The 16,896-nt window shown below is 46.7% G+C and overlaps 7 protein-coding genes across 16 annotated transcripts; 5 read left to right on the forward strand and 2 right to left on the reverse strand.

Moving 5' to 3' along the window:
• Positions 1–1,261: 1,261 nt before the first annotated feature.
• On the forward strand, positions 1,262–2,157 carry PPTG_03029 (hypothetical protein). Its single transcript, XM_008895693.1, has one exon. The coding sequence runs from the start codon at positions 1,309–1,311 to the stop codon at positions 1,765–1,767; it is 459 nt and encodes a 152-aa protein (XP_008893941.1). The 5' UTR covers positions 1,262–1,308; the 3' UTR covers positions 1,768–2,157.
• An 832-nt stretch (positions 2,158–2,989) lies between these two features.
• Positions 2,990–4,564, reverse strand: PPTG_03030 (hypothetical protein; the record flags this gene model as incomplete). Its single annotated transcript, XM_008895694.1, has 4 exons — positions 2,990–3,387; positions 3,444–3,733; positions 3,815–4,321; positions 4,383–4,564. The coding sequence occupies 4 exons, from the start codon at positions 4,562–4,564 to the stop codon at positions 2,990–2,992; spliced, it is 1,377 nt and encodes a 458-aa protein (XP_008893942.1).
• A 2,194-nt stretch (positions 4,565–6,758) lies between these two features.
• PPTG_03031 (hypothetical protein) lies at positions 6,759–8,613 on the reverse strand. Of its 6 annotated transcripts, XM_008895699.1 has the most exons (5): positions 8,475–8,613; positions 7,871–8,392; positions 7,481–7,813; positions 6,977–7,404; positions 6,759–6,909 (listed from the first exon to the last, which is right to left on the reverse strand). In XM_008895699.1, exons 2-4 carry the CDS (start codon positions 8,318–8,320, stop codon positions 7,003–7,005), a joined length of 1,185 nt encoding a protein of 394 aa, XP_008893947.1. In that variant the 5' UTR covers positions 8,321–8,392; positions 8,475–8,613; the 3' UTR covers positions 6,759–6,909; positions 6,977–7,002. The 6 variants fall into 6 exon arrangements, with proteins under 6 accessions (XP_008893947.1, XP_008893945.1, XP_008893944.1 ...); XM_008895697.1 differs by having other exon boundaries at positions 7,481–8,392; XM_008895696.1 differs by having other exon boundaries at positions 7,871–8,613.
• Positions 8,614–9,676: 1,063 nt separating this feature from the next.
• On the forward strand, positions 9,677–11,272 carry PPTG_03032. Of its 2 annotated transcripts, XM_008895701.1 has the most exons (3): positions 9,677–10,289; positions 10,355–10,672; positions 10,761–11,272. In XM_008895701.1, the coding sequence occupies exons 1-3, from the start codon at positions 9,717–9,719 to the stop codon at positions 11,145–11,147; spliced, it is 1,278 nt and encodes a 425-aa protein (XP_008893949.1). In that variant the 5' UTR covers positions 9,677–9,716; the 3' UTR covers positions 11,148–11,272. The 2 variants fall into 2 exon arrangements, with proteins under 2 accessions (XP_008893949.1, XP_008893950.1); XM_008895702.1 differs by having other exon boundaries at positions 10,355–11,272.
• Positions 11,273–11,702: 430 nt separating this feature from the next.
• Positions 11,703–12,841, forward strand: PPTG_03033 (hypothetical protein). Its single transcript, XM_008895703.1, has one exon. It carries the CDS (start codon positions 11,735–11,737, stop codon positions 12,779–12,781), a length of 1,047 nt encoding a protein of 348 aa, XP_008893951.1. The 5' UTR covers positions 11,703–11,734; the 3' UTR covers positions 12,782–12,841.
• Positions 12,842–13,594: 753 nt separating this feature from the next.
• PPTG_03034 (hypothetical protein) lies at positions 13,595–14,863 on the forward strand. Of its 4 annotated transcripts, XM_008895707.1 has the most exons (4): positions 13,595–13,842; positions 13,914–14,015; positions 14,138–14,231; positions 14,292–14,863. In XM_008895707.1, exons 2-4 carry the CDS (start codon positions 13,969–13,971, stop codon positions 14,697–14,699), a joined length of 549 nt encoding a protein of 182 aa, XP_008893955.1. In that variant the 5' UTR covers positions 13,595–13,842; positions 13,914–13,968; the 3' UTR covers positions 14,700–14,863. The 4 variants fall into 4 exon arrangements, with proteins under 4 accessions (XP_008893955.1, XP_008893954.1, XP_008893953.1 ...); XM_008895706.1 differs by having other exon boundaries at positions 13,595–14,015; XM_008895705.1 differs by having other exon boundaries at positions 13,914–14,231.
• A 549-nt stretch (positions 14,864–15,412) lies between these two features.
• On the forward strand, positions 15,413–16,538 carry PPTG_03035 (hypothetical protein; the record flags this gene model as incomplete). Its single annotated transcript, XM_008895708.1, has 2 exons — positions 15,413–16,333; positions 16,410–16,538. 2 exons carry the CDS (start codon positions 15,413–15,415, stop codon positions 16,536–16,538), a joined length of 1,050 nt encoding a protein of 349 aa, XP_008893956.1.
• Positions 16,539–16,896: the final 358 nt, after the last annotated feature.

The following is a 16,896-nucleotide window of genomic DNA, read 5'->3' on the forward strand; positions in this document are numbered from 1 at the left end:
CAACAGCGACAGCATTGTCGAGTATAACCGATGCCTCTCGCCGTGACCACGTGCATTTTCGCGACGCCATACTAGCTTCTTCCGCAAGATTGCTTGTGGCCTGTGAAACGTTTGAAAGTATACAGCATGTTTGTAAAGTATACTGGTAATTATCCGAAGCAAGACTATACGTGTGTATAATGACGCTAATTAACGGCTCAAGCCAGCAAATCACGCCGGAAATATAAAGCCGCGTGTCGCGGCTTTAAACCACACTGCACGTGCCTGTGGCGCTTTCAGAAAGGCCAATCACACATGTACTGTATCTATGAATCATAGGCTTCTTTGTACTGTATGAGTCGTTTATCTTTGAGCACATCTTCGCACAGCCTCCCCCCAACCACATCACGAATTAACAAACTGCAAGGATCTGTACTGTATCTATGAACCAAACACTACAGACTTTAGTACAGGTCAGAGTCGTTTGCTTTTGAGCATATCTTAGACCAGCATCCTGATCTCATCGCAAGATAACATATTGTACGGATCACAAACCTGCGCTCGCAGCAAAGGAGCATTGTTGTATTTCATGTACGAAACTATGCTACACTCCGCGCCAAAATATTACGGCCACCCACATTTTCCCCTGTAACTCCGTCAATTTTACGAGTTACGCCACGCTATTTAGATATATTGCTTGCACTGTAAAAATATTTCGGAGTGCTAGTATGTGAAATTTGTACGGGTGATATTGAATGGGATGGGGCCCCATGAATGAAGCTCTGGAGCTTCATTCATGTATACAGCTACAGGATCTCGGTTTCAGAGCAGCTTTCTTGGATACAAGCATTGTGGTTTGACGATTGCGCGCATTATATAACACCGTATGAGCGCTTAGGGCTACTGCTCCAAAACACCACTTATTTTGACATAAGTATTATTATAATAATTCAGGCGGAATTAGATCTATAAAAATGCCATCAACCCACATTTTAATCCTTAAGTTGTGGATTCTTGCCCTACCCGCTGACCAACCTGACCGACGGAAATACGCTTGTATACAGACGAAATGGCGGCACTCTAAAACTGGCCGAATGAGACAACTCATTATTAACATGGAATTAGCTGACCATAGGGCAAAATTAAGGCGGAGAAGAGAAAAAAATATGCAAAAAACAAATGTGTCAGATTGTTTTGGACGATTAGTACTCGTTAGGTACTATACATTGTACTGTATCTAGCCGCCACTGTTTCCTGAACAACAGGTTCATTACGGAATTCGCCGCCCTCTCACCCAGTGCGTTTCCGCAGAGTTCCGTTTGATCAAGAATGCGATTTTTCTACGCCTTAGCAGCGGTAGCCGTCTTCTTCATCGACAGTGAGGTTTCACCGGTTGCGGCAGAAACAAGTCTGATCAAGTTGAAACCACTCAAAGGAGCTCAGGTTGTAGCAACACCCAACACGAACAAGCGTTTCCTACGTCAATACGCTGAATTTGAAGATGAGGACAGCGAGGAACGAATCAAGACGGGTACTGTAGTCCTTGACACCACGAAGAAGATCGACGACTTTTTTGGTATCGAGACTATCAACAAAGTTCTCGATCCAAAGCAGATCGACGAAGTGCTGAAAGGAAAGAAGCTTTTTGGGTGGTTGGATACGAAGACATTTGACGATGCCCTTAACGGGGACCTGATGCAGAAGAGAGAGATATTCGCGTTTTGGCGTGCGAATAGATTGAATCCGCGAACATTAACCAATTTCATGAATCTTCATCCCGCTCTATAAAAAAGTACAGATTTGTCTACGAGGCTTATGAGGGCTACATCAAGATGGTAGCAGCGAAAAAACTGTCTGGCATGAAGAGGGCAAGAGAAACGAATTAGATACAGGGGTGTACCCCTTGTATGGACTACTGTGCGCTGCATCAGCAAAACTCACCCACTGAGAAGCGTGTTGGACTTTTGTGTTGTTCGCTAAGTGGAGTAACTTTTACGGATTAGTGTTTCACTTTGATCGGACGCCATCGATTTACACGAAGCCTGGCAGCAAGTCTGTACGCTGGATAGCCAATATCAAGCAGCACCCATGCATTTATCTTAAGAGTGAAGTGGCTAGATGTAACTGAGGAAGAAAGCGAATTTGTGGTTGCAAAGCAATACAAGTTACGTTACTCATAGCCCAACAACTCTCCTGTAGTAGTGGAAGATGAACCACACGACACGTCCTTTGAACAAATCACGTTGTTTCTTGCTAAAAATTTTATTTCTGTCTTGTTCAGTAACCCACGACAAAGACGATCAAGAGCGTCAGTGTATTTTGGACATGTCACCATCACTTGTACAGCAGCTAAAGGTCTGTTATTTTCTTCATCGCCTAAATGCAGTTCTCTGAAGTTTATTTCAGAGTATCTCTCTAACGCCAATTCGCTCGCGTACACTATAATACTAGAGATGTAGGAAACACATTGCGCACGTACAATCACTTTAAAATCTAAAAGACCTCCACCAATATTTAGCTTTAGATGGAATTTAACTTGGTAATTCTTTACTCCAAATTTACCGAGAATCGTTTCAATGGACATCTTCAAGCCGTAGATTATAGAGACTTTGATGGTAATTCCATTACAAAGGCCTACATTAAAAAAAACTTGAGGTTTGATTAATTTGGTGGATGTCACTTTGGCTCGCTCTAATCGAGAGACCTGCGTGAAGAGTTTGTGAATGACGGTACAGTATGCACCGATCGACAAGCTTGGCCCAACAAATTTTCTAGTTTAGTGATATTTACCGGAAGGTTGCACATTTACGTCTACAGTGGTCACCTTACTCAATGAAATTCGTAGCCATCTTCTTTGGAAGCACAGTTACACCAGGGCTGCCGATTATGGCATGTTTTGTTAGCAAGAACGACAACACTAGATAAATAATGGTAGGCAGCTAGCAGAATCATCTACATAAATAATGGCATGTAGAAAGTTCAACACATACATAATGACTTATGATGGTGGTTAACTTCGGAGACTATCAATGGTACCTACGTCCCAGTAGCTTGCGTTCTGACGGAGAAAGAGGATCTGCTCAAGCGTCGCTGGTTGAAGGCTGTTGCGTTCTTGCCCAAATGTCGTCCGGGCAATACTAAAAAACCTCTCCACGATGTTCGACGTCGGAGGGATACTACCGATCAGCACGTACTTCTCCTCTTGCTGCGCCAGCTTCCTGCGCTTTTGAAGGCGCTCGACGAACGATGAGCTCTCTTCGTCGTCCGATTCGGGCGCGGCTGCAGCACTTGCAGCGAAAGGCTGGAGTACTGCCTTCTCCGTTCTTGTCAGGCGGTTAGAGTTGCCTCGCAAGACACGGACACAGCCCGATTCAAAGTCCGGGCTGTGGACAATGTCAGCTCGTGGCGCTGTAGGATAGATATCGTTAGTTTTCACAGCATAGTTAGCCGAATGTGTAACTTACCAAGGTAATGCGCGTACTGCGGCTTCATAGCGATGAGACCGTCGAACCATTCGCGCACGTCTAAGAGATCAGCGCTGCCTTGAAGGGCCTTCGATACGGATTCGACATTGGCGAGCTCCTTCAGCAGCTTGCGCAGGCGGCGGTTGCACGCCGGACCAGGAAGAAGCTCAGCGACGTCATCGTCATCCTTATCGAGGTGCTCGAGAAGCTTGAAGTAACGGTGCAACATTGCAAACGTTGAACTCCACCGTGTGTCCTGCCGAATTACCGGGCGGAGACTTGTTTTAAGCCTACGAATTATCATAAAACACCACAGATTATCCTTATTCGTAGGAATTATAGATAAAACCACAGAATAACAGCATGGGTACCTCAGTTTAGCCGACTGCGTTAGCGTCCGAAGCTTGATCATTAGCCCGTGAACTGCGGCAAGATCAGCCTCGTGACTTTGAAGATCTTGTTGGACCGCCCGATTAAGTCGGTGCGAAGCGCACCCGATTAAGGGAACGCCGATGAGCGAAGCTAAGCGCTGATTAACGCTGCAATTATCACCCACGACAAATAAACACTGGTCAATCTGTTTCCCAAAATCCCTCGGCAGCATATCCGCTAGAAACTCTCTGTGCGCGAGGGCAGAGAGATCGTCATCGGCCTCATTCATCAGAGGAGCCATGCAGATTAAGGGAGTCTTCACCTTGCCACCAACCTCGTAGCAGGCGAAGACTCCAAGATAGTGCTCAGATATATGGGTCCATCCATCTAGAATGAGCCCAAATTGGTCTGGCATCTCAGAGGCAATTGACCTCTCCACTGCCACAGACACGCCTTCGAGCGCAGCGCGCAGCGTCTCGACGCATACCGGATCGAGTGTCGTATAGCTAAAATCAATAATAAACAGTTAAAAATAATTCTTTGTTAAATTGTAGTCGCTTTTCTTACCGTCTTGTCGCTCTATTCTCATAAAAAGTGAGAGGTAGATTGCTCGTAACAACCCACATGAGCCAACCGTACAGGTTTTGAGAAGACCGCGACACGTAGCTGAGTAGCGAGCCGGTTTCAGATGTCGTGGCCTCTAGCATCTCGGCCTCAAAGTTGGGATGCTCATGTCTAACGTGCTGCATGAGGTTAGCACGCCCGTTTCGACGGGTCTGCTTTCTAACCGTGCCGCAACGACATCGGAAATACTCGAGAATTACCTCGTCGAAGTCATCGCGGCACGGCTGGAAATAAAACCCAGTGACTTAAGCTGACGTGAAACTTGGTCTGGCGGTGATCGCCATAGCTGGTGTAGAGCAGTAGGGGCTTGTAAACGTGGGCGTGAATTGGGAAATGGAGAACAGCTACAGACAAAACACACCCCAGTAAATGGTTGGTTCTGCGGGGGTCATAATTTTGCTGTGCACCTTGCATACATTATTCTTTTAGCTAGGATCGCCACATACATTATGACATTGTACGGTCCATCGCAAAAACATACATTTATTTATGATATGTATGGGCATTACTGTATAGCATTTGTGTAGCCGGACATGCAAAAAATGCATACAAGCAAAAAACTGACCAGTGAAGTTAAAACCTCAATTTCAAATTCAATACTTAAGCAAATCCCATATGGCAACGTTACCTACTCGACATCTGCTTGAAGCCTGTCAATTATGTCGTCGGAGTCGTCAATAGTTTCTTCAACAACATTCGCCAGTTCCAATGCCTCCACCAAGTCGTTTTCCGGTTCTACAGTCTCAGTAACGGCGACAGCAGCACTGCTTCCGACCTTATGAAGACCTGAAAAGCCGCTTCGAATGACACTGCTGCCCAAACTACGCCATGAGCTCATAGCCCATGTGATTGCATCTTTTCGTTTCGGAGCGACTAGCTGGAAAGGGGATTGCTCACGCTGCTCGTGGTGCGCTCGGAGCTGTTGCTGTAGTTCATTGACCCACTGACGTCGAAGCCGCTGTTTGAATGGACGAAACCACGAGATGTCTGCCGGTTGGCAGACAGAGGTGAGCCCTGGGGGAACCGGCATTAGATGCACACTTAGGTTTTTGGCGTGTTCTTTAACTTCATCTGTCCAATGGGCCGAAAAATCGTCCAGTAGAAGAAGGACTGGCAAACATTCCTCGCGATTAGCGAAATAATAGTCTAAAAAACGAATGGACAGGTCCGATGTCCACCAAGCAGACTCATTGCCATAAATCTGGGCACCCACAGCTTCAGAAAGTGGAGCTATCTCTTTCCACAACGTGTCTCCGAATCCGTTTTGCTTGACCGTGTTGTAAGCTGCCTTTACTTCCTTTTTTGATGGTTTGGTCCTTACAACGAAGAAAGGGTCGTACTGCTTACCGGTTGAGTCCGCCATAAACATACCCGTAAAACGTTCTTTGCCTTTTCCGCCGCATCTGACCCAGACAGTTTTCGGACCACGCTTGTTAATAGTTCTCTTAGGTAGGTATTCAAAACACACACCGCTTTGGTCGGCGTTAAATATTATGTCCACACCTAGTTCAATCTTGGTTTTTGCAACTTCCTCCCAAAATGCCTTTGCATCAGCCTCCATGGCCTCCGGCTTCTTTTGGCCTTGTCGAGTTTTAGCGCGTAGACTTAGATTATGACGACGGAGAAACCCTTGCTGCCATGTCCAACTAGCTTCGAATATACCATCCGGGACCTTTTAGTCTTCGGCTATGGTCTTGGCTTTAAGCTCCAGCATTAGCCTGGATACAGAGACGCCTTCCTCACGCAGTGACTTAATCCACTCGGTAATAGCTTCTTCACCTGCAGCAGAGATTGTAGTTGCAGTGCCTGCACCTCGAAGAACCTTCATACTGGCCTTGGTCGAGGACGTGCAGACAGATTCAATACGAGATCGATCTTTAATCCACTCGTAAATTCTTTTGCGTTTGTTTTCTTGCTTTTTTGCTGATAGATGGTCGTAAAACTTGTCTAACGTGGCGGGCATTCCGTTCGTGTCGTGAAAGGTGATCACCTCTAACCGCTTTGCGTACGAGTCGACCTCTCTCTGGTAGCTACTTGGCTGGCGTCCTCGCCCTCCGGGCGCACGCTTGCGGCCGCGCGTCATTGCGTTCTGCCTAATTATGGCTACACAACAAAGAGCTGCGAAATGTACATAGCCCAATCAAAAATAGGTTAATCCTGTCCGCTTGAAGAAATGATCAATGGTGTCATTGTAACAAGGTTTTTCTGTGTACATTTCGCGTTTGTGATTGGCTATTACGAGTGTCCGCTTGAACAAATTGTCCGGCTACACAAATGCTATACAGTATTATTATTGCCATGTTATTTTCGGCAGCCCTGAGTTACACCACTGGTTTGTCATTTTAGAGAGCAATAGAGTTGTGGTAGCACAAACACTAGCGTATTTCTAAAAAAAATCGTGTTATGCTCCTTTTCACTTGAGGCATTGCAGGTATAGTACAACTTTACAGCCTGACAATGACAATTAGTGCTTCGCAAACGTCCAATCACCTGCAGTCAGTATTATGAATTTACTGAGAAAAAAATCAAAAACTTACTTCGAAGTATTAACCAAGAAAAAGAGTCACCGAGATTCATGAATTAATGTATCCTCCACGAAATGGTTGAAACGCGTAATCGAGCTTTCCCAAGCCGCAACGCCCACTTCAATGAAGCTTCGTGGTACTCTTCGTACTCCAACGGCGTATGCATCGTGACTAGCTGTCGACTGTCGATGTGACAGTATCATTGTCGTTGGACCGAGATCGGACGGTATTCCATGTTGTACAACCAACCGAGTCGTTTCTTGAAATGAGATGGGGATATCTGCCACTGGTTCAATGAGTCTCTTGAAAATAAAAACCGATCGATCTTGTTCGACATATTTCCGGCCAACATTGCGCATAATGACACGAACATGGACACTACCCGCAGTAAATGCACTGCACATACTCTGCTTTAAAATATTATCGCAGGAGTCAAAATGCTGTAGCCAAAATAAATAATTATGCGTCAGATACACATATTTTAACTAAGAACAAAGGCAATGACGCAGACTACACCTGAACGAAAGCAGGCTTGGGGCTTTGTGGGTCTTCCCTTCCCAGACAACTCCAGATCGCACTATCTGTGTCTTGCAAACCAAATGGGACAGCGTAGCAGTCCGAGAACTCCACAAATTTCCCTTCCGCTCTGCTATTCGGTGTCGTATTTTTCCTTCCTGGGCATGTCATGTCGTACATCCCAATTTTTTCGAAAAAAGCATCCACGCCGGCGTACATCTCGTCCATCCCCTGCAACAAGTCATGAAACACTGCCTCATTGTCCGTCGGCATTGTGACTCCTCTCGCATCCACCCCATAACGTCTGCACAACTCGATCGAAGACCCAATAATCTGACAAAAGAATAAGATTAAACTTAAAAAGAAGATAAAAAAACAAAAATATCGAACCTCGTTCCGCAATCGTCTCTTGAATCCTTTCAGCAGCATCTTCGCCTGCCACACTTTCTGTGTCATGTCGTCTTTCAGTCTTTTATTCTCCTCTTCGCTTTTCTTCCGTCGCGCTGCTTGTCGTCCACAAATTTCCTCCCATGTCAACACACGGTCCGAAATTCCATTTAGCAGCGAGTCTAGCTGCGTTTTAGCACCAACAAGTCGCGTTGTCTTCCTCATTGAGTGCTTAAGTTGCTGTAACTCGGCACTCAGATGCTTCTCCGCCTTCCGCAGCATGAACAGCTCATCTCGGCGCTGGAGGCGCCACGAATTGCGCTTGGAGACACGCTGCGGAGTGAGTGGAGACTCGACCATGTTCGACGGGATAACATCCACGTCCTCGGCCATATCACAACCCTCCAGTAGCGATAAAGCCGTGGCCTCATCCAGCGCGAAGGTTTCCGCCATGATCGTTACTGTTACAACCCCGGGCCGCACATCATACTTACACCATGTATCCTGTTCTTGTCGTTTGAGTTGCTGGAAGAAGTGCAACATACAGCAACTCAACCTAGTTATTTTGACCGATCATAGTGTTGATCATAATTTAAGTAGGCTTGACTCGAATTCTGGTATCTGGAGGTCCCTAGATTCTTCCTTCTAAACTGTCCGAGTGGATTATGGATGGAGGATTGACAACTGAGTGGCTGATGCACCTGGCTGTGGCACGTTGTTGGCCACGAAACAGTGTACTCATCACTTGACCACGAATGTTTACAACGTCGCTCAGTGTTGGTCGTGTTAAGTACGAATTCAGTCTTTCAAATCGAGCAGCAGTGAATCATTCCTTGTGCTTCAGGCACCAAGCTGGTAGAGAGCTGCCACCAACCTCGCGTTTGGTTGTGAGTGGAGCTGACAATCGCAGAAGGACTATTGTAAATGGGATAGCTTATCTGGTCGAATTAAGACCTGACCTGGCGGAACTGAAACGTACACTTGCTAAAGAGGTTCGTTCTTCTCTGGCCATCTACACGTTAAAGCTAGAATCTGTCATTGGAGGGCTGTACGCGTCAAATGCTACAACCGACTTCATGTTGCGGTGGTAACGGTATGACGGATAGTGTAGCGTTATACACGTAAGACTCTTTTGGGTCGACGGGTGTTAATGCACTACATAGTTAGAAAACCAAGCACACTATGATGACTAGACTTTAAATTTGAGCAACACCGTTAAATCAGGTCGTCTGTTAGTGACTGAATGCTGGTGGTGGACGGAATTTCAGATTCTCCTGCACCAGCTACCATCAATTATTTTGCTGTCCACCTTGCACGGAAAGCCTTCCCATTATAACCTCTACATAAACTTGCCAGATACACAGCGTCACAAAGCATACCAACACAAATCCTTTCGCACATGGTTCGAGATGCCGAGATCCTGCGACGATCCTCCCGTCGTAAGTTGTGAGCTTGAATGTCGGATTCGACGTGACACCTTATTCCGAAGTCAAACCTTCTCCAAAGTCTTGTACAGAATCGTATCCAAGGTTACTTAATAATGTCAACTAAGTCACATTTCTTCCTGCACAAATCAGTTATAATGACTGCATTTACTGCGTGCCCGCTCACCTCACAAGTGACCCGAAAAGGTAGAACAAAAGAGTCAGAAGTTGGCCATACTAATCAAGCCATGTGGTCATCATTCGCTCCGTATGGTCCTGATTAAGTTCAGCTAAGTGGAAATTAATGCCAGGGCTATCTCTTTCGTAATTTAAGCAGAGTATGTGCTCGATTTGCTCATGTCCTGATGATCAGAAGACCGTTCATTTTCTATTTGCGTTGACTGCTCAAGACTCAAAGTGCCTTGATGAACACTGACGAGTTAAATGCGCTGGAGGCAACGTTGGCCTTCTTTGACACCTGTGACGACGTTGTTACGGAGTTCTCCTCTGGCCACAGCAGCGATGAGAGTAGCCACAGTGTGCACAACATGTCAGCGGAGACCATCACAGACGTGGCAGTAGGACTCCTCACTAACAGCAGCAACCCTCGTGGACACGTCAGTGCTGCGGCAGAGGAGATCGTTCGGGTCAAAGCCAAGCTAGAAGTTCCAGGAAGAAATCGGTCTCGAGACCTTCAGAAGCTGGAGCTGCTTCAGCTGCGCGTGGAGGCTGAAGCTCTGCAACAACGAGTGGAAGAACTGCAGTTCTTGAATGGGGACATCGAAAACCCCCTCACAGCTCTAATAACGGACACTTCAAGCTGGTCTCAGCGATCCGATGAAATACGGCGTGGTGCCTGGCAAGGAATGGCAAAGAGACAGAAGAAGCTGCGAAAAGAAGCGGAATCCGAAAATAAGCAACTTCGGGGTCTCGTCGAGAGTCAACTGAAGACTGTCAAGACACTCAAGAGGTTATTTTACAAGCAGGGAATGGCGAAGGTTCGTCTGGTCTGTTATACACTATCACTTGGCTTAAACTGACGTGATGGTATCGTTTTTCGTAGATAAACCCGGGCTTATCTCGTGGTCTTAACGCTAGCATCATTTCAGACGGCCCTTCTCAAGAGTACAAGGTGCTAGAGAAACTGAGTCGCAACCTGAACGACTTGTTTTCCGACACCGATAGCGTATTTGAGTCGAATGGTCTTAGAGCCATATCGTCTCCATTTTTACAGGTCAACAAACAGCCACTGTCTGCTGCCAACACGAGGATTGACTTCCTTAAATGTGATGTGCTCCCATTCGAGTATCGCACCGTTGCAAAGATCTTCGCGGATAAAATGGCGTCGAACTTTGAATCGGAGGAAGACAAGCACATTCCGGTAGGTACTGATCCTTCATATTACTAAACTTATTATCCATTTGATCGATCGGGATGTGCTGATTGATATCACTTGTTTTGTTTGTTAGTCTAACCTGAAGGAGAATGTGGTGGCACGAGCCACGACGCTAGAGCTAGAGCAATTAAAGATCCAATTTCGCTTTACAGGGTACAAATACGCTGAAGTCAAGCGAGAAGTCATCGTGCTTTCTGGCCAAAACAAGCTTCTGGAAGCGTTCGGAGTTGCGGTTGACGGGATCAGATACCAAGAAAAATCTTGGTGTATATTGTCGGAGATGTCACCGGGTGTCTGCCTCATACAATTGTGTATTAGCGTCACACTGGAGGCGAAGCCACTGGTGGACGGTCGTCGCGGGTTTGTCAACAAGCTGTGCGAGCTGTTGGCTGGTTTCAAACAAGATATGTTTGATTCAGTACAGCAGGAGGTCGAGCGCGACCTCCTTCGAGCTAGTTAGTGATATGCTTGTCTAATGACCAAATTTGTTATTAAAAGACATTGTCCGCCTAATATCCTGCTCTACTTTAACACACTTCCGGAGATACAACCTTAGTCCGCTCCAAATATAACTCTACTTTTGACTCAGTTGCTGTGTGCTGTGTGTGCGTGCTCTTGACTGACGTAACGTTTAAGTCACGGAGTTGTGCTGTGTGTGTGCTCCCAGGACTGACGTGACATATCGATGGTACGTCAACATATATATCAAAATACCATATCCAGGTCGTCATGTTACGTACAACATGTACTAGTATTATATTAGTTAGCGCTTTTCTATCGGACTCAACCAAAGTCTTCGATGTATCATGAAATTTGCAGATTAGGCGTTGTTTTTGATACTAATCATTTGCAACAGCTGTTTCTTTCTCTCAGGATGGTACCACATGTCGGCAGGATACAGTTGATATGTACTAGTAAACAGTGTACGCATCAAGCGAACGCACCAGACAATTTACACGATATTTGGTCCGGATATCCCGTCACTGGTGAGCTGTCGTTATCATTTTCAATTTGGACACAGGAAGGTATTTACATTCTTCGGAAGCGATGAACGGTTGCACTCTGTATCCACCCAACAGCCAGCTCTTCACCGATGACGTGATTGGTAGTGTCGTACAGCGCGCTTGGATGTCTAATGAACGTATTGAAGATGAAGAAGGCGACAGTTTCGAGCGACGCGACGATTCTCAACTCCCGTCAAAATCGCAATACTCACGGTTAAAACAACGTGTGGAAGATACTACATCCATCCCAGTTAAACCAGCACCATCGATGGAGAACAAAAAGACACGAGGCCAATTTGAATCGTTCTCACTTGGAAATACCGAGGACTCTGTCGTGATCAAGCCGGCTGCGACCGGAGAAGAGCGCCAGCGTGAGCTGCGTCGAATGCGACAGGTACGATACAGGAAGAAGAAGTACGACTTGGCACGGCGACTTGAAGAGGGCACGAATCAGCTGCGAGAGGAGGTGAACGAGCTCGAGTTGCGACGCCGCGCCATTTCTGTTGCTGTTCCGACGGACAAAAGCGCTTGGGATGTCGCGCTCAAGTATTTTCAAGTCTTCCGATTTGGTGTTCGACAGTCGGTGGCGGACTCTGTGGCACCGTCGGATGCTCAGCTGAACTTCCTGCTGTCGAATATGAGTGAGGACGTGGTTTTCAATTCTAGATGCGGTGCAGAAGCAATTATGCAAGTGTGGAGATGCCAAAGTCTCTGGCTCAAAGACTTCGAATTGGAGTTGAGAGGTGTGAACAAACATTCTGGTAACACTCTGAAAGCCACCATGACAACAAGTTTTATCGTCAGCAACCGAACCCTGGAGAAAGTTTTCCCGCACCTCAGCGACAAGAATGGGAACCGATCTGGGATCTGGAAGTCACGCATTGCAAACGCGCTCTTGGGACGAAGGATTATCGCACACGGATCAACGTATTTCAAGTGGGATCCAGTCCTAGGACGAGTGTCGAGTATGACTACTCAGGCAGACCTGTTGACACCGGTACTGCGTCTGCTTGGATACGTAGAGGACGTCGCTGTCGTGTTTGAGAAGGCCATAGTTTCGCCCGATTTTCATTGGAAACAAGTTATGTAATAATGGACGCATAAATGAACATACGTTTGTAAATACAATACAATAATTATTTATTCAGTAGTTCACCCACGCTTTGCGGAATTGGACCATACAGGATTTTCAAACACATCAGGTTTCAGCGTAGAAGCCGGAGTCTATTTGGCAAATGGAGCATTGTATTAGAAGTTTATCAAAGGTCCGAGGGCAGGAAAACTGGGTGCGGTACTGTAAGATGTGAACCCGATTGTACGACTGTTGATTGCGTCATTATTCGCATCGACACATCAATGGACTGTACTAATCCCTCATACTAACCTGTGACTGATACAGTAGTCAAGAGCTCACTGCAACTCATTTCGTCACTACTAAAGTGCGCCAGGCCTTCTAAAATCACGGAGTTGAAGCCCAATTTAATTCATTAGATTTTGCAGATTTGAAGGATTGATCTTACTCTAATAGTTTATATGATATAAACATAATTGTTTGTTATGTCAGACGCTCCCACATAGAGATGCACTCCACAAAATGCATTTTTAGAAGGATTACAATTCGGTATAGCTTGCGTACCGCTGATAATAGATCATGAGTGGCTAATTTGCTGTGCTTGCTTTACCTGCACCGCGATTCACGAAACGTGAGAGAAGTGCAAACAAAAAAGCAAAACGCAAGACACCAATTCAGCCTCGAAACCTCCATCTCTCACTTTTTGATTGTATCTTTCAAATATTTGAATGCAGTTCAGGAATCCATCGAGTAGCACTATATATCCTCACATATAGAGATCCGCAAAAGTTACAGCAATTTATTCGAGGTGTGGTTCATAGTACTTCTTCGCGCTCAATACAGCACCTGCGCGTGCGAAGATAACAAATTGCCGTATTAAACGGTCAAGGAAGTCATTATCAAAACATACATTCGGCAATCTCCGAAGCGGACGTCTTCATATGCGCAGCAAAAATAACTAAATCGACACCAGTCAATTGATTTCTCTGTGGGACAAGTTTCACACTGATCAGACAGATCTCTCATTCGAGGTGGATATCCAATGCGATGTAAATTTGCAGATGCAGGAGCAAGTGAAGGTAAGTCCACATTATCTCAGGTGTTATCCATTCTGTGGCCCTTATACTGCTGTAATGCTCGTGCACAACAGCAAACACTTCGCTCCTCGAACAAGTACGGCATTCATTATTACTTTGACGCAGACGATGGCGACATGGTGGTTATGCAGCGACTTCGTGGCGACCTCGAGCAGGTATATGCAGACACTGACCTCGCATTAGTATCCACAGGCCTTGATGGAATCTCATCGCCTTGTTCGCTAACGAATTTAACACGAATCACGGACGCCGCCTCCTGTATTGACGTCCTACTCAGCCGAATCATTCCTTTCGACTGTAAGATTGTCGGAGACGCTTTCTGGTACGAAGTGACCAAAACCGGTGTTGAAAACAAAGTCGAGCCTGGAAAGGTGCGTTGGCCTCAAGGCTTTTATTTTGCCTTTTTTGCTGATGTATTTTTCATGAGTTAGCCACCTCAGAAAGAAAAAGCGACGGTAATTTTGCAATCCTTCATCATGGAAATGGAGCAAGACGGCAGCCCGGTGAAGATCCAGTTCCGCTATGCAACCAAGCGCGTTGTTGATGAACACCGCGAGGTGGTTGCTTTTTCGGGGCAAAGCCAGGTGCTGGAAGCGTTTGGGGCCGTTATCAGTGGAGTCCGCTGTCGAGAGAAGCACTGGTTCGTCCTGAGCGAGATATCCCCAGGAGTGACAATGGTGAAGGTTTGCATGAGCAGGGTCGTCAATTTTGACTGCGACCTACCCCTCTGTCAACCATTCGTCGACCGAACTATTCAAATGCTGGCGAAGCAGAAGCAGATGGGCTTCGAGGCATTGCTGGAGGATGTCGAAAGGCGATTATTTGTAGGTTGCCAGTAACAAAGGATGATAGTTAACAACAAAATCTGGAGAAGGTAATTCTGTGGCGAGCATGTTAGATTTTGGTTACGATCGTGGTAATTTGGTGCAGTAAACAGAATTTTAGTAAAAGAAACGTCGTGAATTGGGGGAATCACCTCGAAACACGCAGATTTTATCAGCAGCACTCAGCCTATACTACCAGCACTCAAAATCTATCTAACGTTATACACATAAAATGCAGATTACCTTTTAAAACCGATAACCACTCAACGTATCACTTTAATCACCAAGTATTAAATTGATGGTAGCCACGCATGTCGAGCCCATACATTTGATCTCGAAGGAGCTCACTCAACCCCCCCCCCTCCGTTTGGACCACATGCTAACCGCATCAAACTGCCAACTATGCCCCCTGTTCTTCCCTGGTCTGAGCTAGCCATCGGGCTCAAGGAGGGACGCTGACCTCCTCTTAGAGACGTTCAAGCCTTCAAAATCTCAAAAAGCGACCAAGCCCAGCGTACTGTGTGCAACGACCCCTCCTCTCATAACGTGAGGAAGCGCATCCTGCTCTGCTCGTGCCAGCTGGTCATGCCGTACGCGTGCTGCCCGTGGAGGGGCAAGCGGCTTCAGTGCGGGCGACACAATGTCGTGGACGTTTTCCAAACCGGGACCCACGTAACGGCTCGCCGTCAGCCTCGTCCGCCGAGGCTTAAACGAATTTTGCCAAGGAGATGGCTGACCAAGGTCTTAAGCCAGCTAGAATTCGCCGCGGCCTGCTGCGCAACTTTGAGCTCTGTACGAGCTCTCTGCCCTCTTTAAAGGTTGTTCAGCGGTTTGTTAATCACGAACAGGAGTTCGATGCTTTTACCTTTACGTGGAGAACCGACACTGAAGACAGACCTTATCTGGGAAAAGGTTCTGATGTGGACCCATTTCTCGTCGGAGTCACGACCAAAGCGCTTCTCCGTAAGGCAGATTGCGAACCAGTAACTTTTGTGTTGCACATTGATGTAACATTTAAGTTAACTCAAGTCGACTACCCTGTATTTGTCGTTGGCATTTCCGACCGAGTTAGGGGGTTTCATCTTCTTGCGATATTTATTTCTTCGCAAAGAAAAGAGAAGCACTTCGTGGAAGAGCTATTGGCACTTCGAAAGGTGTACACATGTGTAACGGGGAAGCAGTTTGAAGTCAGATACGCGATGGGGGTCGCGGCAGACGCTCAGTACAACGCGGTGCAACGCGTACTGGGTGTTAACAACAATCTAACTATTCTAATGTGTTTCTACCACGTTGCCGCCAAGGTGCACGAGAAGACAAAAGGGCTACAACCTGCACTTTACGCGACTGTGGCATTTGGCCTCAATGACTTACACTATGCAACAACCGAAGCCCAGTTCCATATCACCCAAGCGCGCGTGCTGGACGATTGGTCCTTACATCCAGGGCTCGCTTCCTTTAAGGCGTACTTCGCGAGAGTGTGGCTTTCAAGCCGTTTCTGCCGATGGCAGATATTCCACACGCCGCCCGCGTTTGCGACAATAAACAATCCTGTCGAGAGCTTCAATGGTGCTATTAAGCGCGACTACACTCTGCGCTCTCGGATGAAAATCATCCAAAGCGTTTGCCGTAGAACCCACTCCAACCGTCACGTTGGTCCGCCGTGCAAGTGAGATGAGGAGAGTGGGGTTGCTCTTTGAAGACACCTAAGAACGCGGGTCTATTCAGGTTTTGCTTAATGAAGCTCCTGCCGACGACGTCGGTGCTGCGAGCGCTGAGGCGGTAAATGTGGTGTCTCGGCGGGTTACCCGTATCTACGATCCTGAGACGAAACGCTCCCGTGAAGATCTTGCGTAACCGCTCAGCTCGGTCGGCACACAGCGCGAATGGAAGTCGCTGGAATACCAGCGACTGGTTGTCCTGTAAACACTCGGCAGTGGTCGTGTTCTTGTGTTTATTGGGCGAAGTATGAAGCGTGTGTGCACACATTGCTCGCAAAGCACGTCCGAGGTGTGCATGTCATGAATTCTCGATAGAAACTGGAGTACCGCGGCCCAAACTGGCGGAAGGCCGGATGCCAACAGGCTGGATGTCCAAGCAGCAACACCCCAGCGCTAGTGATAGAGTAGATACTATGTTAAAGATCAATGCTAACAATTGGTTGAAAGATGCGTTAATATCATACCTGTCATATGAAGTGCTTCGCCTAGGCGGC

This window comes from Phytophthora parasitica (genome assembly GCF_000247585.1).
Source record: "Phytophthora parasitica INRA-310 unplaced genomic scaffold supercont2.4, whole genome shotgun sequence".
Classification (NCBI taxonomy): domain Eukaryota; phylum Oomycota; class Peronosporomycetes; order Peronosporales; family Peronosporaceae; genus Phytophthora; species Phytophthora nicotianae.

Bases quoted from the DNA above. Each gene is read 5' to 3' on its own strand.
- PPTG_03032 (XM_008895701.1), top strand. From the start codon at position 9,717: ATGAACACTGACGAGTTAAATGCGCTGGAGGCAACGTTGGCCTTCTTT. The intron at 10,290-10,354 runs GTTCGTCTGGTC...CGTTTTTCGTAG, and splicing joins ACAAGCAGGGAATGGCGAAG to ATAAACCCGGGCTTATCTCG. The intron at 10,673-10,760 runs GTAGGTACTGAT...TTTGTTTGTTAG, and splicing joins AGGAAGACAAGCACATTCCG to TCTAACCTGAAGGAGAATGT.
- PPTG_03033 (XM_008895703.1), top strand. From the start codon at position 11,735: ATGAACGGTTGCACTCTGTATCCACCCAACAGCCAGCTCTTCACCGAT.
- PPTG_03034 (XM_008895704.1), top strand. From the start codon at position 13,806: ATGCGATGTAAATTTGCAGATGCAGGAGCAAGTGAAGGTAAGTCCACA. The intron at 14,232-14,291 runs GTGCGTTGGCCT...TTCATGAGTTAG, and splicing joins ACAAAGTCGAGCCTGGAAAG to CCACCTCAGAAAGAAAAAGC.
- PPTG_03031 (XM_008895695.1), bottom strand. From the start codon at position 8,410: ATGTTGCACTTCTTCCAGCAACTCAAACGACAAGAACAGGATACATGG. The intron at 7,405-7,480 runs GTGTAGTCTGCG...TTTTGGCTACAG, and splicing joins CCAAGCCTGCTTTCGTTCAG to CATTTTGACTCCTGCGATAA.
- PPTG_03029 (XM_008895693.1), top strand. From the start codon at position 1,309: ATGCGATTTTTCTACGCCTTAGCAGCGGTAGCCGTCTTCTTCATCGAC.